This window comes from Talpa europaea, assembly GCF_964194135.1.
Source record: "Talpa europaea genome assembly, chromosome: 2".
Lineage (NCBI taxonomy): Eukaryota > Metazoa > Chordata > Mammalia > Eulipotyphla > Talpidae > Talpa > Talpa europaea.
The window spans coordinates 42,152,818-42,179,450 of NC_140068.1; the positions used below are offsets into that span (position 1 = coordinate 42,152,818).

Genomic DNA, 26,633 nt, shown 5'->3' on the forward strand with positions numbered 1-26,633 from the left:
AGATTTTGATAGTTGATTTAGATAAGTGATCATTAGAATCACCAATGAATAGGATACAGAAATAAGAAAAACAATCCAGTATTGAAATTTAAGTAAAGAAGAGGATGAGGCAAGTTTCTCTCTGAAAAAACTTTGATATTTTACCTAAGGGCACTATTTTAATCACATCAAAAAGCCATTTTTCTTTTGAGATTAAAACAATATTTAAAACAACTTTGTATGTGGTACAACATTCTTTTGATCAAAATTTCTGTGACTGCTGTACTCAACATAACTAGTCTCTAAAAATGCGAAAGTGAGTAAGAGCAGATCCATCCTTGCTCTTGGGAGAGCAAAACAAGCAAACCTGTTATTCCACAATCGAATAGTGAAGTATTGTTTTTCTCCAAAGTATTCATTCCTTTTCTATGCACACAGCAAAGAGCAGTTCCCTAGAATCATTAAATTGTTAATTTACAAAAGTTGTGTATGTGTGTGTGCACACACCCTCTGTTCAGTAACTTATTTTTTTTTTTGGCTTCATAGTTTTAAAGTTTCAATTTTTCTCCTTTTATCAGTCAACTGTTAAACATCTTGTATTTTCTAGATCTTAGAAACATAAGCTTATTGTAAAACAAGATTTTTGTCTTCTAGGAGCTGTTATTCAAGCCCCAAATATTTTATATGGAAATGTAAATATGAACTACTCTTCTCACTTCTTAAGTGCTCTTAAGCATTTCCTTAGAGATGGCCATTCATATCAACTCTAGAACAAAACTTCTAGTTGTAGTAAGCAAAAAACAGTTGTTTCAGGGGAATAATAGTTAGTGATTATGAATTCACCATGAAGCAATAGATATTGAAAGTAATTTTTTTCATGGTTGATATAATATTGACATTGTAATAATTGAAAATGAAAGGTTAACAAATCAATTTTGATTCATTTAATCAGGTGACTCCAATTACTGGCAGATACTTTATTATTAAATGTGAAAGATAAGCTCCCATTTTGTGTTGGCTGAGATTGAATAATATTAATTTGTTTGATTTCCTACAGGTGAACTGGCACAGAGGTTGATCTCAAGATGCCATTAGTGAAAAGAAACATCGATCCTAGGCACTTGTGCCACACAGCACTGCCTAGAGGCATTAAGAATGAACTGGAATGTGTGACCAATATTTCCTTGGCAAATATAATTAGACAACTAAGTAGCCTAAGTAAGTATTTTATATCAATTATAAATATTACTTGCAAACCAAATAATTATATTAAGATGTTCTTATGATTAATTTTGAGGGGGATATTTGGTGAGAAGATTACAAAATTGTCCCAAAAATACTGTAGATTTAAGTAAAATTAGTGAATTTTAGAACCATTTCTTCTCCCCCTACATGTTTCTTCTGGGAAAGGAAAACAAGGACAAACTCTTCAGGAACAGTCATATCATAACAATTACTGAATTGTTTTTAACGTATGGTTTGATCTGTGAAAATTAGGGGCAGAGTTATACCTTTGCTTGCTTGTTATTGCTATTTACTTATTTAAAGGCTTCCACTACACTAGTATGTGCATTGTCACTAGTCAGATGATTAGGTTAGTTAAGGGAGTTTGTGAAAGACATTAGGATACTAGTCAAGAGTCTGATGTGCAGCACAATATGAAATATCTAGTGAACCTGACCTCTGGTATACAAAAGGTAAGCAGTCAGACTAGATAATAAAGACCAATGAAAGGGGCAGGTAGGGAAGGAGGATCAGGCAGTGTGTTCCTATTATAAGATTATAAGATTACAGAGCTACTAGGTTAAGGAATTAAAATTTTTCCCATTTTAAAATTAATGTTAGAAAATTTAAAAAATCAACTTTTTTGAATTGAAGGTTTAGCTTACAGTAAACATTTGTATTTCATTTTAAAGTTAAAACAAGGTGTTCTTGGCCTAGGTATATTCTATAAGTCATAGTACTAGATTTATCTACTCATCCATACTCACCACGTAGATTGTCTTTGTAGACAGGATTGTCTCATTTTTTCCTTTAAAATTTTGTCTTTTCATAATTGAGTGCAGTAAGTCCTCACTTAACTGATTATTAGGTTCTTGGAAACTGAGACTTCAAACACAGTAAAGAAATAACATAATGAAATCCGGTCCTAGAATAATAACATTGTCTGCCTGGGATTGCTTTTTTCCTCTTCAATATTATATTTTTCATCAATGTTGTGGTTATAACATTATAAAGAAAAGATGTTGAACAAATAGAGTTATTGGCGGACCTGTTACACTTAGTACAAGATAAAAAAAAGAGGTTGTTAATCTAATTTATTTCAAGTGGGCACATTTGGCCATAAATCTATATAGCTAGTGTAACATAAAATGTTACATTTGAATGCTCTTTGTGAGAGCCTCTGAAATAAATGTTCTAAGAAAAAAAGTTGTCCCTCTAGGTGATTTTTTTTTTTTTTTTAATGTTTGTCACTAAAGTATTGTTTACTTGCTTCTTCCTTGGGAAAGTCAATACAGAATGTACTTTTGAGACAAGTCAAAGGAGAGTCCTAGATACTATATTAACATATGATTAACTATATTGTTTAAAGATATTAGCTGGTGTTTTTTGTGATCTAGCTGTAATCGAATCTAACATAACATGATTTCATATAAAATTTACACATACTATATGTGTATGAGTACATCAGCACATTAGTATTAAAATGCATGTTAAGAGTATAGAAATGATACTGGTACATTTGCTTAAAATATTTCTTAAAATTAAAATGAATTTTGGACTTACTGCAGGCACTTTTGTTTTAGGTATATTCCCAATATAGATTTAGAATTAATGTAATGATTGCTAATTTTCACTACTAACTCATTTCTTACATAACCTAAATGAGAAACTTTAAAGGATTTTCAAGTCTAGTATAGACTATACAAGCAGCACCTAGTATAGTCTACACAAGCAGTAAGTACAAGGTCATGATGTAGCCAAACTCTGAAAATAGAAATACATTGTGAAACTATAAATTAGCATTTGCTTTCAAATTTGGACTCAGAAACTATATAAACATTTTGTAAGCAATTTCTGGAGATTCATAAACAAAAAGAAAGTCCATAAAATATGTAGCTTTAAGATGATATAACAATAGTTTAACACCCTGCAATTACAGTCTCTGGCACCTTTCTAACTTGATATAGTTGAGAACCTAGAATTAAAGGTAAAAGGACAAACATTTATGCTTCAGAGTATTAAAAGAGAAAGTATGGAGGAGATAATAGAAGCAGGCATTATTGGAGCCAATCAGAATAGATGGTTTATAGCAAAGGAAGAAGTGATGTAAGATAAGAAGCAATACAAACACTGTAAAGAGACCATTTAATGTAAAAGCAAATGTACTTATACATGTCAAGCCTGTTTTCTATCCTAGCACATGAATAGATTTTCATAATCAATTCATGGCTATGAGTCCAAACAAAGGTTACATTACATTTAATTTTATATTCTACTTAAGAAGACAGGGAGGCTTACACTAGATTTTACATAGGTTTCCATCCAAAATAGTTAAACTTATAATTAATGCATTAAATAATCTCTGAATTACTTTGAAAATTTGCCTATCCAAATGGTTCTATAGTTAATATTTTCACCCTGGTACTGTTGTTGGCAACAAAAGAGCCAATAAAGGTAAATTGCAATAAAGGTAAATCTCAAGGCTTAGCATAACTTGGAACTGGACATCTTTCTGACCTTTTACTCACAAAAATGTACATCCCAGGTTTGTTTCTTAATAGTACAATGTAATTCTGCTTTATAATGTATAATTATTGAAAACCTTCAGTGTGCTTTATTTAAGTTTTTCTGCTGTACCAAAATTCTTTCCCATTTTATTGTTCTTAACAGCTCTTGGGACTCTGTATAGTCTATGCAAAATGATAGTCTTGTTTAGACTATATCTGAGGGATCTTTTATCATTTTCTCTTCCCAAGGCATTTCAGTTGTTGAATATAGTCAATTCATGCTCCCAAGATGGATAGTTACAGCCTACTTCTTATAAACAGAAAATTTGGCAGATTGGCATCAGGGTAGATTTGTAGGAGGAGGTACATAAGTTAGCTTGATAGTTAGTACATAAGTTAACATAAGTTAGCTTGATAAAACTAGTTAGATACATAGACCAACAATGAGCAGATAATACTGAATACATGGTCCTTGTCTGAGAATAATATATCCCATTTAGTTGAAGAGTTAATATGAATACTGAAGCCATTCTGAATAGTGTGAGCACTTATATAATTAAAATGAATTTTAGATTATAGAAACTGACAGAGATAAACATAAGGTGAAGTTATTAAAGGATGCTTGTTAAATGAAATGTGAATTAATTGGGCCTTGAAAGGAACAAAGGAATTTAGAAAATGGAGTGGAATGAAAATGGAAGGCATTTCAACTTACATGAAGAATTGGGCAAATGAATAGAGGCAAAGTAAAAATACAAGGGAGGGGGGAGGTTAAAGGAAAAAATGATATTGGATAAGAATAGTATACTCTTAATTATGGAAAACAGTGTTGGATGAGAGGATTTGGATTTAACATTATAGAAAATTGAATGGAAAAAGTGGTATAATCTGTTGCTCACTTAGTTGAAATTCAGATATATGCACAAGTTTATACTGTAAACTATTGCTTGTACCTCTCTCTGGGAGGGGAGGAGGAGGTAGATTTGCAAAATAGGTGATATAAAAAGAATGGACAGAGTAGTTTATCTACTGAAGTACTTTAGTACTTAAACTTGTGGCAGTGGTACATAGACTCTTAAAAATCCACTTAAAAACTGCAAGCCTTGGGCCTCCCCCGGTGGCGCAGCAGTTGAGCGCTGGGCTGCGAAGCTGCCCGCAGCCTCTGCAGCACCGGTTCGATCCCCGGCTGCGGGGCGAGGGTCCCACATGGCATGCAGACCTCTCCTGCCATGCCCGCTGCTCCCCTCAGTAGTGTATTTCATCAGTTTGCCTGCTCTGTTCCCTGCTCTGGCTCTGGTGAATTCTCTCACCCTCCTGTGCTTCTGACTGTACCCAGTGCTTGTATAAATAAATCTTTAAAAAAAAAAAAAAAAACTGCAAGCCTTCACCGGAAAATTGCAAATGCATTAAAAAAAAAGTCTGCATATAATTTCATGTGGTTATTACAGATTGTAAGTTAAGGATCCTGGTAGTATTAAACTTAGCTAATTCCTAGCATTTCTATTCCTAAACTTCTTTGAATGCTTCCCCGTGAGAAAGTAAGTCTCTGAAAAACTGTTTCTGAAAGTGTCTCTTGTTCCCAAAAGTTCCATGCTTGTCTGTGTTCTGTGGCTTCCTTCTATTTCCTTTTATAGAGGAGACTCCCATTGTTGGGCTCCTGTCCTCTGTTAAGAACTCCAGCAGGCCCTTTGTTCACTGCCTCTCCTTTTCAAAGCAATACTTTTAGTCCCAATTCACAGGTGAGGACAGTAACACCAAGGTCTCAAAGTGAATGGACCAGCGTTTTGAACTTACTTATTAAATTGTTTAAAGCTGTTTCTGTTTAAAGCTCAGAAAGGCAGAGACCGTCTTCCAATATCTTTATATCTCCAGGGTCTGGAGTAGTGTCTGAACATAAGTAAGACATTTTCAGTCAGTTTGATTTAAAGAATATAGTGAGTAAATGAATATATACAAAGCCATCCTTTAAATTCATTAAGGAGATTATAATTTTGATTTTTTTTCCTTAAAGATTATTGAATCTGTTAGGAGAGGAATTTTGCATCTTACTCTTTGATGTCTTCATAGGGTCATAATTTTAATCTGGCACAGGGTGAACCCAGTAAATGTTTGTTGATTTTGCTGATAATATATTGAAATCCTTTGAAAAATATGCAGCATTATTCAAATAGAAATGATTAGAACAGTTCTATATTACAGAAACTGATAGAACTTGCTATTGAGCTACATTTAACTAGGCACTATGTTTGGGTGTCAAATATCTTGATTTAGAAAGACCAGCTGTTCAAAGGTACAGAGCGTGACTGACTCATTTTTATCTTGTAAGTATTCATTATTTTATGTGTTCTAAATAAACGAGTATTTTTCATTATAGATTGTCTAAAATCCCCTGGTTTATTTACTAGATAAAAATGTGTATTCTTTTTTTTTTTTTTATAACAAAACACCACAACTAGGTGTTTTGTTTTGTTTTGTTTTTTTTTTTTTTTTTTTTATAGAGGCATGCTTTATTTATTTGTTTGCTGGTTTGTTTGTTTGTTTTTTTTTATACATGCACTGGGTACAGTCAGAAGCGCGGGAGGGCAAGAGAATTCACCAGAGCCAGAGCGGGGAGCAGAGCAGGCAGAAGGACCGAAGTACACTGCTGAGGGGAGCAGCGGGCGGCAGGAGAGGTCTGCACGCCATGTGGGACCCTCCTCTGGTGGCCGGGGAGCAGCCGGGGATCGAACCGGCGCCGCAGAGGCCGCGCGCAGTTTCCCAACCCAGCGCTCAACCGCTGCGCCACCGGGGAGGCCCCTAAAAATGTGTATTCTTTTTTGTCTCTTGTTTTAGCCTTTTCTTTTCAATAATAGAAATTTACATGACCAGAAGAATAATTGATTTTAAATTTATGATGATTTTTTAAGAAACTAAGCCAGCAGAGAATGTAAAGTATCTCTCATAAATTTTCATACTCTGTATTTTGGGTATAGGAGACAAGGGTCATGTATGCTGAATTCTTCAATTTGGCCTGAAATTCAATATTAGTGGAGAATCTATTTATGGATGCTGATTTGAGATTAAAAGATGTATTATTCATATGTATTTTTCCATCATAATCTTTTCTAACCCTCAACAAGTGGGTAGATGTGGATAGAGCAAGTTGAATAATTCCATTTTAGACACATGTTGCCAAATTGGAAGCAGAAGAGCCAGTATTTAAAATAAAATTTCCAGGGTTTGTATTGTTTTCCATTCTCACAACTAGATTACTTTCAAGCTAGGGTTTAAAATTCAAACTACATCCAAATAAATACCAAATTTATCCAGATAGCACTTTTAAATATTAAATTGTTCTATATGTATCTCTGATGACATTAAATATTATGGTGTATGTTTTGTTTTTGCTTAGGTAAATATGCTGAAGATATATTTGGAGAATTATTCAATGAAGCACATAGTTTTTCCTTCAGAGTTAACTCATTACAGGAACGTGTGGACCGTTTATCTGTTAGTGTTACCCAACTTGACCCTAAAGAAGAAGAATGTAAGTTTATTTATAGTTTTCTTTATTGTATATATTTTAGGTTAGGTGAGATGAGCAGTATATTTAAGAACAATATTAAACACAAATTTATTGCAAATCTTTTTTTACCTGTGATTTTTGGGGAACTTGTATTAAGTCACTGACTTCTCTATACTGCCATAGGATGACCTGGTTTTTCTTTTCTACTCTTTTTTTTTTTTAACCACTTTTTGTATATTTGATAGCTCTTAATTTTTGGACAGACTTTTTCTCCATTCCTTCTCTTCTTTTCTCCCTTATGACTTATTATCATGTACTTAGAAATTTGTCTTAGAAATTAAAATTATTTGAAAATTACTTGTAATTCTTAGGTTCAATTTTACAAGAATGTGATTATTCCTTTCAATATGCTTCTGTGTACATATTGCTAAATTGCTAAAATTAGAGCAAGTTAGTTAAATGGTCTATACTGGGTATAAAACCAAGGATACCAGGTTAAAACACACACACACACACACACACACACACACACACACATTACAAGCTAAAATAATGGTAGCTATTTTAGTGGTAAAACATTTCATGCCTTGGTTGAATACAAAAATGCTGATGTTCTCAAACACCTCTTTTTATTTTTCCAAAAAGAAATGGAGCCACTAAGAACATAATTTCCATATCTACCCTAGAGAATTATTTAACGTGAATTGCTTACAATCTTCTCTTCAAACTACTACTATGCTGAGTAATATTTTTAGAACAAATGCAAGTTATATGATAGATCTAAATTTCTACACTAAAAGCAATTAAAGATACTACTACAACAGAAAAAGAAAAAACTAGGTTGTAATGATAGATGTCTTAGTAATTGAACCAGCTTCTTTTGTCATAATATAATTCCTAATTGAGAGAAACAGATACCATGCTAAATATTTATGCTCACAAAGATATAAACTCATAGTAGTTCAAAACTCAGCTCTCACAAATGGATAGATCAGTGAGACAAAAAATAAAGACACTAGACCCCTAAATAAAGACATAGAACTCATGGACTTAACAGACATCTATAGGACACTGCACCCAAAAAAATCCGAGTACACATTTTTCTCAAGTGCACATGGATCATTCTCCAGAATCGATCATATACTGGGCCACAAGACAAACATCAACAGATACATGAAGATCAAAATCATTCCAACTATCTTCTCTGGTCATAAAGGCATCAAACTAGAAATAAATCATGAAAAGAAAACAAGGAACCCTCTCACTTCATGGAGATTGAAATTCACACTACTGGAAGACCACTGGACTAATGAGGAGATCAAAGAAGAAATTAAAAAATACTTGGAGTTGGGCCTCCCTGGTGGCGCAGCGGTTGAGCGCTGGGTTGCCAAGCTGCCCACAGCCTCTGCAGTGCCGGTTCGATCCCCGGCTGCTCCCCGGCCACCAGAGGAGGATCCCACATGGTGCGCAGACCTCTCCTGCCGCCCGCTGCTCCCCTCAGCAGTGTATTTCGTCAGTCTGCCTGCTCTGCTCTCCCCTCTGGCTCTGGTGAATTCTCTCACCCTCCCATGCTTCTGACTGTACCCAGTGCTTGTATAAATAAATAAAAAATAAATATTTAAAAAAAAAAATACTTGGAGTTGAATGACCAAGAGGACACCACTTTCCAGAATGTATGGGATGCAGCAAAAGCAGTAATAAGAGGAAAATATATAGCAATACAGGCTCACATCAAGAAACAAGAAAGAACTCAAAGAAACAACCTAATCCCACATCTCAAAGAGCTAGCAAAAAAACAAAAAATAAACCTTAAAGCCAATAGAAGAAAGGAAATAATAAAAATCAAAGCAGGAATAAATGAAATAGAAATTTAAAAAAATAATCCAAAAGATCAATGAAACCAAAAGTTGGTTCTTTGAAAAAATAAAAAAAATAGGCAAACCTCTAGCCAGATTCACAGAGAAAGAAAAAACAGGAGAAAACACATATAAATAAGATTATAAATGAAAGAGGAGAAATCACAACAGACTCAGTTGAAATCAAAAGAAATCAGAGATTACTATGAACACTTATATGCAAACAAATTCAACCACCTAGAAGAGATGGACAAATTCCTAGACCAATATAATTATCCAAAGCTGAACAAAAAAGAAATAGAATACCTAAACAGACAAATTATAAGCAGCGAAATTGAGGCAGTAATCAAAGTACTCCCCAAAAACAAAAGCCCAGGCCCAGACAGCTTCACAAATGAATTCCACCAAATGTTCAGCAGTGAATTAGTGCCTATCCTATACAAACTCTTTCAAAAAATTGAAGAAGAAGGAATGCTACCAAATACATTCTACAAAGCCAACATTACACTAATACCAAAACCAAAAAAAGAAAGCACAAAAAAAGAAAATTACAGGCGAATCCCCCTAATGAACACTGATGTAAAATCCTTGCCAACAGAATCCAACAATGCATCAAAGGGATAATACACCACGATCAAGTGGGATTCATCCCAGGGACGCACAGATGGTTCAACATACAAAAATCGATCAGTGTAATCGAACACATCAACAAAAAGAAAAATAAAAACCATATGATCATATCAATAGATACTGAGAAAGCATTCAACATAGTCTAGTATCTATTTATTTATTTATTTATTTATTTATTTATTTATTTATTAAGAGATTTATTTATTTATTTATACAAGCACTGGGTACAGTCAGAAGCATGGGAAGGGGAGAGAATTCACCAGAGCCAGAGCAGGGAACAGAACAGGCAAACTGATGAAATACACTGCTGAGGGGAGCAGCGGGCATGGCAGGAGATGTCTGCGCACCATGTGGGACCCTCACCCGGTGGCTGGGGATCGAACCGGCGCTGCAGAGGCTGCGGGCAGCTTCACAACCCAGCGCTCAACTGCTGCACCACCAGGGAGGCCCCCAGAATCCATTTATGATGAAGGCCCTTGAAATTCTAGGGATAGAAGGAACATAACTTAACATGATAAAAGCCATATATGACAAACTCACCGCCAATATTATTCTCAATGGCAAAAAGCTGACGGCCTTTCCTTTAAGATCAGGAACAAGACAAGGATGTCCTCTCTCACCATTGCTCTTCAGTATAATACTGGAGGTCCTAGCCAGGGCAATGAGACAAGAGAAAGACATGCGAGGAATCCAGATAGGGAAAGAAGAAGTAAAACTATCGCTATTTGAAGACAGTATGATAATATAAATAGAGAACCCTAAAACTCCACAGAAAAACTACTCAAAATAATCAACCAGTTCAGTAAAGTAGCAGGATACAAAATTAACACATAAAAATCAGTAGCCTTCCTATATACAAACAGTCTGAAGAAGAAGAAATCAAGAAAACCACCCCTTTTATAATTAAAACAAAAAATATCAAACACTTGGGAATAAACCTAACAAAAGAGGTGAAAGACCTACACAAGGAAAATTATAAAACACACTTTAAAAGAAATAAAAGAAGACACAAAGAAATGGAAAGACATCCCCTGCTCATGGATTGGAAGAACTAACATCCTACCAAAAGCAATATACAGCTTCAATGCTACTCCAATAAAAATCTCAATGACATTCTTCAAAGAAATAGAACAAATACTGATGAAATTCATATGGAACCACAAAAAACCACGACTAGCCAAAGCCCTACTGATGAAAACAAAGGAGAAAGGAGGTATCACGCTTCCAAACCTCAAGCTATATGACAAAGCCATCATAATAATTAAAACAGTTTGGTACGGAAACAAAAACAGACACACAGACCAATGGAGCCAAATAGAGAGCCCAGAAATAAAACCACACTTATATGGACAACTGATCTTTGACAAAGGAGCAAAGAACATGCAATGGAACACGGACAGTTTGTTCAATAAATGGTGCTGGGAAAACTGGACCACCACGTGCAAAAAAATGAAACTAGACCACTACCTTTCACCATGCATAAAAATAAATTCAAAATGCTATAAACATAGGGGTGCGGGTGCTCTTTGGAATTGATGTTTCTGTGTCCTTTGGGTAAATGCCTAGGAGTGGAATTGCTGGGTCATATGGAAGCTCTATCTTTAGTAGGTCAAGAAATCTCCACACAGCTCTCCATCGTTGTTGGACCAGTTTGCACTCCCACCAACAGTGCAGAAGAGTTCCTTTTTCTCCACATCCTCACCAACATTTGTTGTTGCTAGTTTTTTTAATATGTGCCATTCTCACTGGTGTAAGATGGTATCTCATTGTAGTTTTGATTTGCATTTCCCTGATTACAAGTGATGTTGAACATTTTTTCATATGCCTGTTGGCCATTTGCATTTCCTCTTCAGAGAAGTTTCTTTTTAGCTCTTCTGCCCATTTTTTGACTGGATTATTTTCTTTGTTTTTGTTGAGTCTCATCAGCTCTATTTACAATAGCTAAGCTTTGGAAACAACCCAAATGCCCAAAAATAGACGACTGGATCAAGAAGATGTGGTACATATACACCATGGAGTATTACTCAGCATTCAAAAAAGATAAACACATGCAATTTGCAGCAACATGGATGGAGCTGGAAAGGATCTTGCTCAGTGAAATAAGCCAGAAAGAAAAAGAAAAATACCGGATGGTCTCACTCATAGCAGGAATCTAGAAAACTTAAATAAGGGACCAGGAAAAAGAATAACTATAAGAAAGAAAATATCAGGGCCTCCCCGGTGGCGCAGCAGTTGAGCGCTGGGTTGCAAAGCTGCCTGCAGCCTCTGCAGCGCCGGTTTGATCCCTGGCTTCTCCCCGGCCACCAGAGGAGGGTCCCACATGGTGCGCAGACCTCGCTTGCCGCCTGCTGCTCCCCTCAGCAGTGTACTTCGGTCCTTCTGCCTGCTCTGCTCCCTGCTCTGGCTCTGGTGAATTCTCTCACCCTCCCGTGCTTCTGACTGTACCCAGTGCTTGTATGTATAAATAAATAAATAAATAGATAAATAGATAAATAAATAAATAAATCTAAAAAAAAAAAGAAAATATAAAAATCAACAAACAACTATGAACCAGAGACATTCTATGAGGTGTGGGGGGCGGGGAAAGGAGGGTTTGGGGTTGAAATAAGGGGGTTGTAATTGTATGGGGAATATAAAAATAAAATTTAAATTAAAAAAAAGCTAAAAAAAATTAATAAATAAATTCAAAATGGATAAAAGAACTGGACATAAGACCTGAAATCATAAAATATATAGAAGAAAATATAGGTAAAACATTACAAGACATGTATCGCAATAACATCTTTAAAGACTCATCACCCAAGGGCCTCCCCTGATGGCGCAGCGATTGAGCTCTGGGTTGCGAAGCTGCCCGTAGCCTCTGCAGCGCGGGTTCGATCCCCAGCCCCCGACTAGGGTCCTACATGGCACGCAGACCTCTCCTGCCGCCCCCTGCTCCCCTCAGCAGTGTATTTCGTCACTCTGCCTGTTCTGTTTCCCGCTCTGGCTTTGGTGAATCCTCTCACCATCCCGCGCTTCTGACTGTACCCAGTGCTTGTATAAATAAATAAATAAATCTTTAAAAAAAAAAAAAAAAAAAGACTCATCACCCAAAGCAAAGAAAGTCAAGGCAAAGATAAACACCTGGGATTACATCAAATTGAAAAGCTTCTGCACAGCAAAAGAGACATTAACCAAAACAGATAGACACCCCACTGATTGGGAAAAAAATCTTTGCACTCCAGTCAACTGATAAGGGACTGATCACAAAGATACACAAAGAACTCACACGACTCAACAAAAACAAAATAAACAATCTAGTTAAGAAATGGGCAGAAGAACTTAAAAGACATTTCTCCAAAGAGGAAATGCAAATGGCCAACAGGCATATGAAAAAATATTCAACATCCCTTATGATCAGAGAAATGCAAATTAAAACCACATTGAGATACCACCTTACACCAGTAAGAATGGCATATATCAAAAAAACAAACAACAACAAATGTTGGCAAGGATGTGGTGAAAAAGGAACTCTGCAACATTGCTGCTAGGAGTGCAAACTGGTCCAACCACTGTGGAAAGCTGTCTGGAGGTTCCTCGGTCTACTAAAAATGGAGCTACCATATGGCCCAGCAATTCCACTACTAGGGGTCTACCCAAAGGATACAAATACACTTGATTCAAAAGAACACCTGTACCCCTATGTTTATTGCAGCACTATTTACAATAGGTAAAACCTGGAAACAACCCAAATGCCCAAAAATAGATGACTGGATCAAGAAGATGTGCTATATATACACAATGGAATATTACTCAGCAATCAAAAAAGATAAGCTCATGCTATTCACAGCAATGTGGATGGAGCTAGAAGGAATTATGCTCAGTGAAATAAGCCAGAAAGAAAAAGAAAAATTTTGGGTGGTTTCACTTACAGCAGGAATATAGAGGAACCAAATAATACATCAGGGGAAAAGAATAATAACAATATAAAACACAACACAACCAAACAAAAACAAACAGTCAATTATGAAGCAGAGACATCCTGTAGGGGAGGAGGAGGGAGAGGGATCAGAAGGAGGGAGGGAGGAGCACAGGGGACTGAGGTGATGGTGCACGGGTGCATTGGTGAAGGAAACTATGGGGACTACACCTGAGGGAGTGGGGGGGAGCAAATATTGTTTAAAAATGAACAATGATGTAAAAAAATAAAAAAAAATAATGATAAAAAAAATTTAAAAAGATATAAACTCACAGGCCTGAATGTTATTATATAGGTTTCAGGGGCAGGAAACTGAAACAGTGCTTTTTTTCTTTTAAAACAACTTTACTGAGGTACATATACCCTATCACTAACCCATTAAAAATTAAGTGGTTTTTAGTGTATGCACAGTTAGCACAACTATCCCATAATCAAGTGTAGAATATTTGTGTCACCCTGGAAAGAAACCCTATATCCATTAACAGTCACTCCCACCCCTTCCCCCTCATCCCTGCCCCAATTTCTGTCTCTATGAATTTGCCTGTTCTGAACACTTCATATGAATGTGTGGTCTTTTGTGACTGCTTCTTTCACTTAACATAATGTTTTCTGTATTGATTCATTTTGTAGAATTGGTTTAATTTGTAGATTTAAAAACCAGTATTTAAGTGACTTACTGGTCATTTGAGGGTCTTCTTTAGAGAAACATCTCTATAGATTCTGTTACCATTTAATTGGGATGATTTTTCTTTTTATTGTTGAGTTCAAAGAATTCTGTTAAAATTCTGAATTCAGATCCCTTACCAGGTCTATGATTTGCAGATATTTTGTCTTTACTCTGTGGGTGGTTTTTCTTGGTGGTATTCTTTGCAGCACATTCATGTATTGCCTATACTTTCAAGTGTATCATTTATGTACAAAATTTCTTTTCTATATAGCTTAAATATTTAAGTTTTAATATATACTGTCTAATAAGACATAAATCCAGTTCTCGTATGTAATAGAAATAAAATTAACATTTAGTTTTAAAGTACTATTAAATTTCGACATATCTTACCATCCCATTAAAATTAAAAACAAAAATCCAGTTACCAGTAAATAACTTATGTTTTTGTGCTTAAAAATAGTGCTAATGTGCCAATGCTGTCGGAATTGTTTATCATTTCCTTTAAAATTATGTAGGGCATTTGGGAAGAATCAGAACCTAAAAATTGAACAACTTAATTAGAAATTGTTTGAAGGAAAGTTGGGTGGAAGGAATTTTAGTTTACTAAGATATTCATTTAGATTTTGAAACTCAGTGAGAGTGCAAGGAAAATAAAATGAATACTAAATTACACAACATTATGTTAATATTTTTGTTTTTTAAATAACCATTAAGTAGTAGGTAATGGTAAGAACTACTAATATAATTTAGAAAGTAAAGAAGTATATCACAGTGAGTTTTTAAATAAAAGAACTATACAATTATATTTAATAAAAGTATATTTACAAACATAGGGTGCTGACTTTCTGTTTTATATATTATTTAAATTATATGATACCCTTACAGGTAACTGGAAGGAGCTTTGTAACTGTGGCCTATTAACAAATAAATCATAACAAATAAATAAAGAGTATTTGAAGATAGCAAAGTACTCATTACTTTCATGTTCTTTACATCCTTTACTAAGAAAATTTTGGGAGATTGAACACTAGATTTCATTCTAGATATGTACTTATTGATTATTAACTGGCATGGGGGAATAGCAAAAATTAATTCATTTTGATTGCAGAAAACTGACCACTTCTGACAGGAACCAGAGGAACACTATGTGGTGTTGTAGCAAAAGGACCAGACTCAAAGGCATCCAGATCTGGCTTTCCTGTTTTTTTCTCCACTGCTTATTAACGATTTTGCCTTGGGCCAGGCAGATATTTCCTAGCTTTAAGTTTTCTTATGTTTAGAAATGGAACAATAATTCTTAACTCAATAAAATTGTTATAAAGATTTAAAAAAATAAAGATTACTGAAAACATCTAACACATACCATATGTAGTCATTAACTATCTCATACTGCTCGAGTGATAGTAGGAAAAAGATTTTTTTCCTGCTCTGAATTTTATTTTGGTGTTGTTAGTCATGCAGTAGTGAGATGTGGAAATGCAGTCATGGCATGGCCATTGCATATCCAGTCACCTATTGCAAAGGTCTAATGTTGCTTATTTGGGGTAAGTTTTACTTATGAGGATGAGAGAGTAAGGGAGAGGAAAAAGTAGTTTAAGAATTGTTATGATTGTTTGTACTAACCTGGCTCTGTTACAAAGCATTTACCTGATACTTAAAGTCATATTAAATATATAAGAAATCACCTGATTTTTTAATATCAGAAAAATCACTCTAAGAGTTAAGAATGTAGTATTTTGGTACATCTCTTATTTTAACATGCTACACAGTCCAAAAGAAAATGAATAAGTAATTTTAAATAATGTGATAGGTTGTTACATTAATATGTTACATATTAATACATTAACTAATATAAATTATTAATTATTAATTTAATTTTAATAAGATAAAGATATTAATATAAGATAGAGATATTATATATTACTAGAGATATTAATATATAAGATAGTCTGTATTTTCAAGGGCTTATTGTTAAGTAGAGAGCCTTATAGTACAAGATAAAAGGTAAATAAAATAGACAGTAAGATAGATTGCCCAGTACTTATTTTCTTTACAGTAAAGTTTGTCTTAATTTTATAGTATATGTATAATATTTATAGTCTAATGAGCATGCAGGTGAACAATATGTTTAGCCTAGAATGCCACTAATAACTAGGCAATTCCTGAAGTATTGTTAGTATATGCTAAATAAAAATAATAAAAGGAGATGGAAAATTATAGAAAAAAGAGAATGTAAGTTGATGGGGGCCAAAGATGGCAGGAGGTCTGTATGATAGGAAATGTAGATATGCTTCATTCAGGTGTCACTTTAAAGCCTTCTGAACCTTAGAAAGCAAAGGTTGCATTTATACTCATCTAATTGGGAAAATTAGGCGCAAATTATGTGGGATGTGACATTAGAGCATTCAGAATACAACTTCTGATTCACAAGTCACAACCTCCTGAGCTATGCTGACTTTTAAACAAATGCAGTTTATGAGTTTGTCCTTATGTTAAATCATCTTAGTAAAATAAAACAAAATGCGTTCTTGATTTTTCTTTTAGTGTCTTTGCAAGATATAACGATGAGAAAAGCTTTCCGAAGTTCTACAATTCAAGATCAGCAGCTTTTCGACCGCAAGACTTTGCCTATTCCATTACAAGAGACATATGATGTTTGTGAACAGCCTCCGCCTCTCAATATACTCACTCCTTATAGGTCAGAAGGCTAATAACTAAGAATGCCAGTTATTTAACACAACTTCAAGTTCAAATAGGTGGCAGTGTACCATTAAATGCTGAATTCCTAAACAGTCTTTATTTTATTTGGCTTCTGATTGATGCAATGAATCCTTCATATCCATGACTTTAGAAACTTATTTATTCATTAATTTCCAGGGTTCTAGCATACGAAAGACAGGATTTATTCTAGGGAGTTGTTTTAATGAGTGTTATTAAGAAAAGCCAGTGGCAATCTTATTAATAGGAGGGGACAAGGAGTTGTCTCTTAACTTCTAGACAGATGGAAAACAAAGAATAAAGAGCTCAAAATTCTACCATACTAAAAAACCAAATGTTTTTGCTTGTTCCTGTCTACTCTTGACCTATGTATGTTAAATTTTTGCATAAGTATATAGTATCTATTAAAAATAAATTTATTCAAGGCTTTTTGAACAAGTAAAATTGGATTTATTCAAGCCTTCTTTGGAATCCTCTCACATGATTAGTTAAATGGTTAACTTAAGATGTATAACACATGTCCTGACTAAAATGATATTCATATAGCTACTTGAAACTGTCAGTATTCAAGCCTTCACTATAACTGTTACTAGTTGAATGACTATTAAGTAATATATTTTTGTACTGAGTAAAATAATAAGTAAATTTAGTATTGACACAAGCCCTGTACAGTTTTTCTGTTCCAAATTATATTACTATCCTTTCAGGCTTTTCTCTTTGGCAGAACCATTTGTAATTTCTCAAAGGACTTTCAGAAAGCTTGGCATTTAGTAGAAGTTAGGAATGAAAATTGTCCAGCCATATTTTAAATTATTAGCGCCAACTCTGAAAAACATCTTCATTTTCCATTTTACTCAGTTTCCTTTCTGATTGTCAGAAATTCTCTGTTGGTGCAGTATTCTAATTTATTTTGCCAGTGTTTTACACAAAAATTCTGTATTTTGCTAATGTCAAAGAAGAAACAAGTTAGTGATTTCATTCTAGTCGTCTAAGGCTTACCAGTGAATATTTTAATCTATTTTATATTTCAGAGATGATGGTAAAGAAGGTTTGAAGTTTTATACCAATCCTTCATATTTCTTTGATCTGTGGAAAGAAAAAATGTTGCAAGATACAGAGGATAAGAGAAAGGAAAAGAGGAAGCAGAAGGTATTGCAAGAGATTTAAAAAAACTGAAACTTTCATGTTTTTATGTTTTATTTCATATGTGAAATTTTATTAACCTTGTACTTCATTGGTTTTTTGGGGGATTCATAAGTGAAATACTGAAGTCTTTATAACTACATGGAATGATCAAAGGCTAATGGGGGCCAGATGAATAATTAGATTGTTATAAATAGTGTGATAAGTTCCATAACAGAGGTAGGCATGGAAGATTTGGGTAACACAAAATAGCATATGGTGACAACAAAGCATATGGTGAATCTTGAAGAACAAACAGGAACTAAGTGGTCAGGGAAGGGAAGGCATTCTGGTAAGAAAAAACAAAGGAATATTGTGCAGATACTGTAAAGTAGATTAAGCTAATATGTTCTTACCACAGAGCATATCCTAAGTGTATTAGAAAGGTTATTATATTCCCACTGAATCCCTGGCATCTGTCTGCTCTGTTGTCGTTTCTACTTTATAATAAAGTGTACTTGGTTCTGCCTTTTTTCCATGTTAATAATAATTGGAGATATAGAAGGAGGAAACAAAAATAGATTTTGACAGAGTTATGAAGGAGGCAGTCTATCTTCATCATTCCTCTGTTTCTCCTCTACTTTTCTTTCTGTGCCCCATAATTCCTTCGTGTTACAATCTTCTGCACTAGACAGTATTCCAGTATTCTAGCCAGAGTTTGCAAATTGGTGACTGGGAGCCCAGATTTTGCCTGCAAGCAGTGTTTTGTTTGACAAACACAGTGGTTTTAAAGTTTCTGAACCAGAATGCCTTAAATGGACTTGATTGTCAGTTGATAGCTGTTCTCATCTTACACCTACTCCTACTCCAGATCTTTCTATTGAAAGATCTGCTTTCTGTTGAATGGCATAGTTATGAGTTAATTAGATAATTAGATTTTTCTAATGTATTGACTAGTTAGTCACTTCCCAGATAACATAACATTAGTGAATTTCCAGGTTTTGGCTAGAGGTAGACATTGCCATTAATGGTAGAAATTTTTCTCATTATAACAAAAACTAGTAGATGTGAGAGCGAAGTTGGTGAATCTTTTTTTTCATCTTGAAAGGTCTTTATGACTTCAAATTATAGTCCCTACCTACGCATGCTATTTTTATCTGCTGCCTCAATTTCAAGTAGAGGTTAAAGAAACATGAGAAACTGGGATTACAAGCAGACTAGGAAAATTTATGAATGTACAAATAAACTGTGTTATTTTTAGAATAACCTTGTCTTTTTCAATATCGATGTTAGAATTTTATTTTGATTGTTACAACCTTTTTTTAAAAAGCTTAGCATTTCAGCATTTGGCTTTGTTTCAATACATCTGTTATAGCAGAAAAATCTAGATCGTCCTCATGAACCAGAAAAAGTTCCAAGAGCACCTCATGACAGGCGGAGAGAATGGCAGAAGCTGGCCCAAGGTCCAGAGCTGGCTGAAGATGATGCTAATCTCTTACATAAGCATATTGAAGTTGCTAATGGCCCAGCCTCACATTTTGAAACAAGGTTTCGTTTCTTTTTTTATTTTATTTTAAATAATGATAACACACTGGCATTATTTTTAATTAATCTGTATCTCTAATATAAGTTCTGGCATAACACTCAGCTTTGTCAGTTCTGAACTATGGAACTGACAGACTGTTAAACATATAAAGATGATTTCGATATCCTGGCCACTATGAGGGTTGTTTTCATACCTGAACTTTAGTTTTGGTATCTGCAGAAAGATGTGGTTGGAGTAGATGACCTTCAGAGTTGTTTTGGCTTTCATGAAGTCTCAACTCCCTCTCAATATTTCAGGTAGAGTCTGTTAGGATTTCATAATAGTGGAAATAGGGTTTAGAATCTTTCTGAAGTATTATTGAGTCATTAAATATAGAATTGGGAAGGGTTATATTTTGTTCCTTTATTCTTTTGCCTGACTTCCTCTCTGTAACACATCTTCCACCTCATATATATAAGGATTTTCAAACAAAACATTCATTCCCTTTAGCAGAAATATAGAATATGTCTGTTTCTTTTCTTAATAGCTAGAACCTCATCTAAGTAGCCAGCTACCCTAACAAACATTTTACTAACATTTCTCTATGAAAAAATTTGCATATATTGATTGATAATGGTGTATGATATTATATAACTAGAATAATTACTAACTTTTGAATTGAAAAGAATGGTGGTTTGAATACTATATATAAACTATTTGGCCTTAATTGTGAAATATCTTAGACTATTTTAGGAATAATATACTATTTATATGCATTATTAAATAAAATACACTACTTATATGTTACTAAGCTATTTTTTAAGCACCCTAGCACATTTCGGAACACCAAAAGAGAAAATATGATCCCCCATTTCTGTTGTACTAGTATCATGAAGGCCTGCCTCCCTGGGTGCAAGACTTGTAGAAGTCTTTCAGGGTTAGGAGAGCAGCAATTCTCTGGTAGAGAATTCTAGTTTTCAACGTCTACTTTTTTGTCACTGACATCTTATTATAAAGAAAAATATGACACAGAGGCAAGTCGCTTTGAACACAATTTGTTAAAAGTTAATTATTTTCTTGTTGAAAAGAGTATATGTGTAAGATTTTTTTCATCCTTGGAATTGAATTAGTATGATAAAAAGTAAAATAACTGAATGTCATCATAATAAGCTAGAATCGGCAGGGAAGATTGCAGTATAAGTATTCTTTGCTTTAAAAGTAAGATTTCTGAAAGTTTCTTAGAAGTGGTTAAAATATTGGCATTCAAGGGTTAATAAACCTTAAATATCTCACTTTAGACACTTTACTCCATTACAGTTTAAGAAAAGGACACTGATACTGTTTGTTTATTTTAGACCTCAGACATATGTGGATCATATGGATGGATCTTACTCACTTTCTGCCTTGCCATTTAGTCAAATGAGTGAACTTCTGACTAGAGCTGAGGAGAGGGTCTTAGTTAGACCGCATGAGCCACCTCCACCTCCACCAATGCATGGAGCCGGAGATGCAAAACCCATACCCACCTGTATCAGGTATGTTGGGACTAGCACAAGATGTTTATCACAGGGGTTGGTGACTTTTTTTTTAAGGACTAGATAGTAAATATTTTAGGCTTTGTGGACTTATGATTTCTGGTATAGCTATCTACTCAGCTTTGCCATTGTTGCATGAAAGCAGCCTAAGAGTATGCATAAACAAGAGGCTATGTTTATGTTTCAACAAAACTATTTATAGAAACATGTAGCAGGTCAGATTTAGCCTGTGTAGTATAATTTGCCTGCCTCTAATAAGAGGTGGCACATTCTCTGGGGAAAAAAATTGTCTAACGAGGATTTACTTTAAATATTAAAAGTGTGTTTCATTTTATTTTAGCTTTGTTATCAAATACATGGTGGTATTAATAAAAATTAAGGATTTTTGGAATGTGGCAAGGGATTAAGAAAAGGGAACATTTCTTAGTTACAAATGCTAATTTTTTTGGGGGGGAGTACTTTAAGAATTTGAGAATAGGCATAGTTTTCAGTAAAGCTATTATGAAGTTTACTTTTATCAATTATCAAAATTATAGTTTATAAGAGAAATAGAGATCAGCTTTATAATTTTCAATTAAAAAAATCAGCCTTCTAGCATTGACTCATTTGATGTTCCATCCTCAGGAAGAAAAGGTGAAGGCCATAAAGTTTCTTTTGTGGTTTGTAATTAGTTGTCATTGATTAAACTGAATGACATTGATGGGTCTTAAAAGCTTCAGTATAAATAACAGCATTGTATTGATCACAGGCATTGCTATAGATACTGTAATATGATAAATGTAGAGTCATTACAAAGACTTATAGCACAGTAAAAATTGAGCCTTTTATTTACCAAAGTAAGCATAAAATGCTTTGAGTAGATATAAAAGTTGCATGAGAGGAGACCACTTAGAATATTACAAACTAAAATACCAAACTATTAATTTTCTTGGTGGTGTACTTTCCATTCATTTCATTCTAAATACTGCTAAGGAATTGCTCATTTCTATAGGAACCTATTAAATGCACCTACCTTGAAGTGTTGTCATTTATATTTTGTGTAATTAGTTTTATTCTCTTCTAATAATCTGTTAGCATCTCTTTATCATTGCAGTTCTGCTACAGGTTTGATAGAAAACCGCCCTCAGTCACCAGCTACATGCAGGACACCTGTGTTTGTGAGCCCTACCCCCCCACCTCCTCCGCCACCTCTTCCATCTGCCTTATCAACTTCTTCATTAAGAGCTTCAATGACTTCAACTCCTCCCCCACCAGTACCTCCCCCACCTCCACCTCCAACCACTGCTTTGCAAGCTCCAGCAGTACCACCACCTCCAGCTCCTCTTCAGATTGCCCCTGGAGTTCTCCACCCAGCTCCTCCTCCAATTGCTCCTCCTCTAGTGCAGCCCTCTCCACCGGTAGCTAGAGCTGCCCCAGTATGTGAGACTGTACCAGTGCATCCACTTCCACAAGGTGAAGTCCAGGGGCTGCCTCCACCCCCACCTCCGCCTCCTTTGCCTCCACCTGGCATTCGACCATCATCACCTGTCACAGTTGCGGCTCTTGCTCATCCTCCCTCTGGGCTACATCCAACTCCATCTGCTGCCCCAGGTCCCCATGTTCCATTAATGCCTCCATCTCCTCCATCACAAGTTATACCTGCTTCTGAGCCAAAGCGTCATCCATCAACCCTACCTGTGATCAGTGACGCCAGGAGTGTACTTCTGGAAGCAATACGAAAAGGTAATTTTCTCAGGACCATTAAAGCATTGCTATGGTAGCCTTAGAAACTTTTGAAATGTTTGCGACAATAATGTTTTCTTCATTTATAAATTTTTAGGTGATCATGTTTTTGTAAAAATGTTCCTTAGAAAGTAAAGCTATGTTCAACTTATATTTTAAGTTATTTTCAGGAAAATATGTCACAGCCATTTTATTTTCATACTAAGGAATATTAAAATGCTTATTGAAGGAATGAAAAGAACTCTCAGCCTTAAATGTTACAGAAAATTTAGTTGAAACCCTTCATGTTATGTTTAGTATCTGTATTAAATCCTTTAAAAATGGTATTTTCTTCAGTGTTAGTTGTTCATTTGGTGTATCTGTGATAGTTGCTGTACCAAAAACCTATAAAGGGTTAAGATTTCTCCCTTAGTAAAAAAGTAAAGAGCTGTCATATTCATTTATTCAGCCAACATTGCCTACGTACCTACTATATGGCGCTACAGCACAGGATGAATAATAGTGCTTTCTTTCAAGTATTGGAGAGAATAAAGTCACAGAAAATACAGTCAACATAGTTTAATTTACTTGGCCATAGAGGTAACATAAGAAATGTATCACCTGCACTTTTTAAGGTGTGGTAAGTATGGGTGTAGGGCCAGGACTGGCCACAGTGCAGGTTTTCTATGATCCAGCAGACCGGGTAAGGGAGGAGTCAGAGTCCTCAGTGGCTTTTGCAGGTTTTTTATTGGGGTTTACCAGGTACACAGCAGGCAGGGGCGCTGGGGGGTTGGGAGGCTGGTAGGCCTCCCAGCCCCCAGCAAGTCTTCACTCTGGGCTCTCCGGCCTTCTCTCACATTCTCTGTTCTTCTCATGGCTCTGCTTACCTCTGGGCTTCCCTTTGACTTCTGTGGCGTCCCCGTATTGCCGCCCTTAAAAGCCCAGTCTCAGCCCAGGTGAATCCCATCTACCTATGCCCACACCCTACTCCAGGTGCCCGCCATCAGGCATGCATTCAGGACCACAAGGATCCATCATCTATCCTGATGGCGAGAGAGCAGAAAAGCCTGACTTTTTCCCCTTACCCTACAGTGGGGAAGCACAATAGACCACAGTGCCTAAATAAATTGTAGCTATACACTGGGATATCCGTTAAGTTTCACTAACAAATATCAGACAGAGATGATAACATCGTGAAAGGATTAATGTCTCTCATTGTGATTCCTTCAAGTTCTTTTTAATAGATACCACTTTTTTTTCGTATTTTTCTAATGTGTATTTAATTTTATTTCAGAAAGGTTCATAATATCTAGTATTTTGGTTTGCAATGAATGTGTTTGTTTGGGTTTACTATATCAGGTATTCAGCTACGCAAAGTAGAAGAGCAGCGTGAACAGGAAGCTAAACATGAACGTATTGAAAATGATGTGGCCACCATCCTGTCTCGCCGTATTGCTGTGGAATATAGTGATTCAGAAGATGATTCCGAATTTGATGAAGTAGATTGGTTGGAGTAAGAAAAATGCATTGATAAATATTACAAAACTGAATGCAAATGTCCTTTGTGGTGCTTGTTCTTTGAAAATGTTTGGTCATTCCAGTGTTTTGCTTTCTTTTCTGTATGATAATAACCCTTTTCCTCCATAATTTTTGATTTCTAAGAAAGATATTAGCATACATTTCAAACTAAATGTTTTGCAGTGGCTCATCTTTTTTATTTTTCCCTGAAAAGAAATAATTTGGTCAAATAAACCACTAAGTATTAAGCATGGACAGCTGTTGTTAGTGTAGCAGATTCATTTTTTGATATATCTTAATTGTGCACTTTGTGAATTTTAATTTAAAGAATCCAACTGAGATTGAAATTTTGAGGGCAGCTGTATCTATTAATGAGCCTTATTCCATTTCTTGATGTTTTAAAAGAAGAAACACTGCCTTGATTATATGAATACATTCAGAAAGTACATTTAGCTTGTAGTATTGAATTCTCTTATAAGGAATGCTTGAATTTTTTTTTTCATTATTTTATGGTTTTTAAATACTTGCCTTATTTGAATGTTTAGCAGTACTCCCTTCCCACTTATATATTGTGTGGTATGATTTTGCTTGCCTATACGAGTTAAAAAATTTTCCATGTGAAATACTCTGACATAAACATACATGTAACTTACATAACTGTTAAGAGTAACAGTCTGATTTAATAAATGGTTCATTTTAAAGGTTCATGGGTGTTGTTCTTTGAATAAAACTATTTCTGATATTTTATTAAATAATATGAAGTAGGCTCTAAATACAGTGACAGTAAAATGTTTACTGTCAAAAATTTTAAAATTGTTTAAGCTGTGCAATTTCCTCTTAATGGTACAGACTGTTACTATGGATGGTATAAGGTAGCCAGTATATCATTTTTTCCCTAAAGTCACAAAATCAGTATTTTTCAGTTCTTTAAACTTTAAATTAAAATCTCAATTTGCAGTCTACTTTCACATACCTTGACTTCAGTTTAACAGCATTCTTGAAACTGTATTCTGCAATGATATAATGAGTTGTTAATGTTTACACAGTGCACAGATTTGGGGGTAGAAGGGAAGTAACATTAATATTAGATTGCTGAATGTGAAGAAAAGACTAAATGATGTTTTGGAAGTTTGTAAAAATAACTGCAGTGTTCATCTTTGACTTTTTCTACCCCATTTGCAATGTAATTTCGTCCTCTTCCCATAAAAAAGATGAGTTCTAATCCCACCTCCTTGAGCCTTGCCTGTCTCTGAGGCTTATTTTGCCCAATAGCACATGGCAAACAGTAACCTCAAGCTAACTTGCTAGCTTGAAATCTCATGCACAGAGCTATCCTAAGTGAGGCTGTCTTAGAACGGTCAAGCACAAGTTTACCAGCTAGTGACGATAGGTAGATGAGCAAGCCTTGCTGAGATTAGGCCAGCCCAGAAGAACTGTTCAGCTGACCTGTGATTTCTTGAGCAAAAAATAAATGTTTATTGTCTTACATCTAAGTTTTGAGATGGATTATTTCACACAGCATTGTAGCTGTGTGAGGTCACTTTTTTAATTAGATCATTCAGGAATTATTTAGGTACATAACTAATGCCCTGTACTCTCTGTAGAATAAGGATGATGGACTAAATCTGTTGTACTAACAATACAGTTTGGACATAAGAAGCATTTCCTAATGGCTCCAATAAACAACATATCTCCTTTGTGCTTTTGGGTAACTTTGCTTTGAACAAGAGATTCAATATCTCTTTGAGGTTTCTTTCTGTCCTGTCATACAGAAATGTATAGGTTTGCATTTAACTCAAGAAAATAAGACACGGTTTAAATATTATCTTTCTTTGTGTGCTTATGGTCAAAAGGCAGTAGCTAGCTTACAGTTTTTATGAAGTTCAATTGTGGCCAGATAACGGAAATATAATGGCACTGGTATTGAACTGGTATATTAAGGGTAACATAAAGGGTTGAAGATTTTTTAATAATAGAAGTGGATTGGTTGTAAAACTGGTAGTGTGTATCTTAAATAGTTTATAATAGATTTTTCTGGTTTTTTCACATCATTTCTAGACTACAATTGTCCACAGAGTACAGACACCATATATATTATATGTGTATGTATATATAGACTATATATATATATATATATATATATAAAGTCTATTTTAAAATCAAAATACCCTTTCAGTCTACATGTACA

The 26,633-nt window shown here is 34.9% G+C and overlaps 1 protein-coding gene across 2 annotated transcripts; it reads left to right on the top strand.

Annotated features, from left to right (window-relative positions):
* Positions 1 to 754: 754 nt before the first annotated feature.
* WASF1 (WASP family member 1) lies at positions 755 to 24,444 on the top strand (the record flags this gene model as incomplete). 2 transcript variants are annotated; one of them, XM_084228399.1, is made up of 8 exons in its annotated part: positions 755 to 1,197; positions 7,102 to 7,236; positions 16,871 to 17,024; positions 18,076 to 18,193; positions 19,542 to 19,714; positions 21,047 to 21,226; positions 22,320 to 22,948; positions 24,287 to 24,444. In XM_084228399.1, exons 1-8 carry the CDS (start codon positions 1,065 to 1,067, stop codon positions 24,442 to 24,444), a joined length of 1,680 nt encoding a protein of 559 aa, XP_084084525.1. In that variant the 5' UTR covers positions 755 to 1,064. The 2 variants fall into 2 exon arrangements, with proteins under 2 accessions (XP_084084525.1, XP_084084526.1); XM_084228400.1 differs by having other exon boundaries at positions 19,545 to 19,714.
* Between the last annotated feature and the right edge of the window lie 2,189 nt (positions 24,445 to 26,633).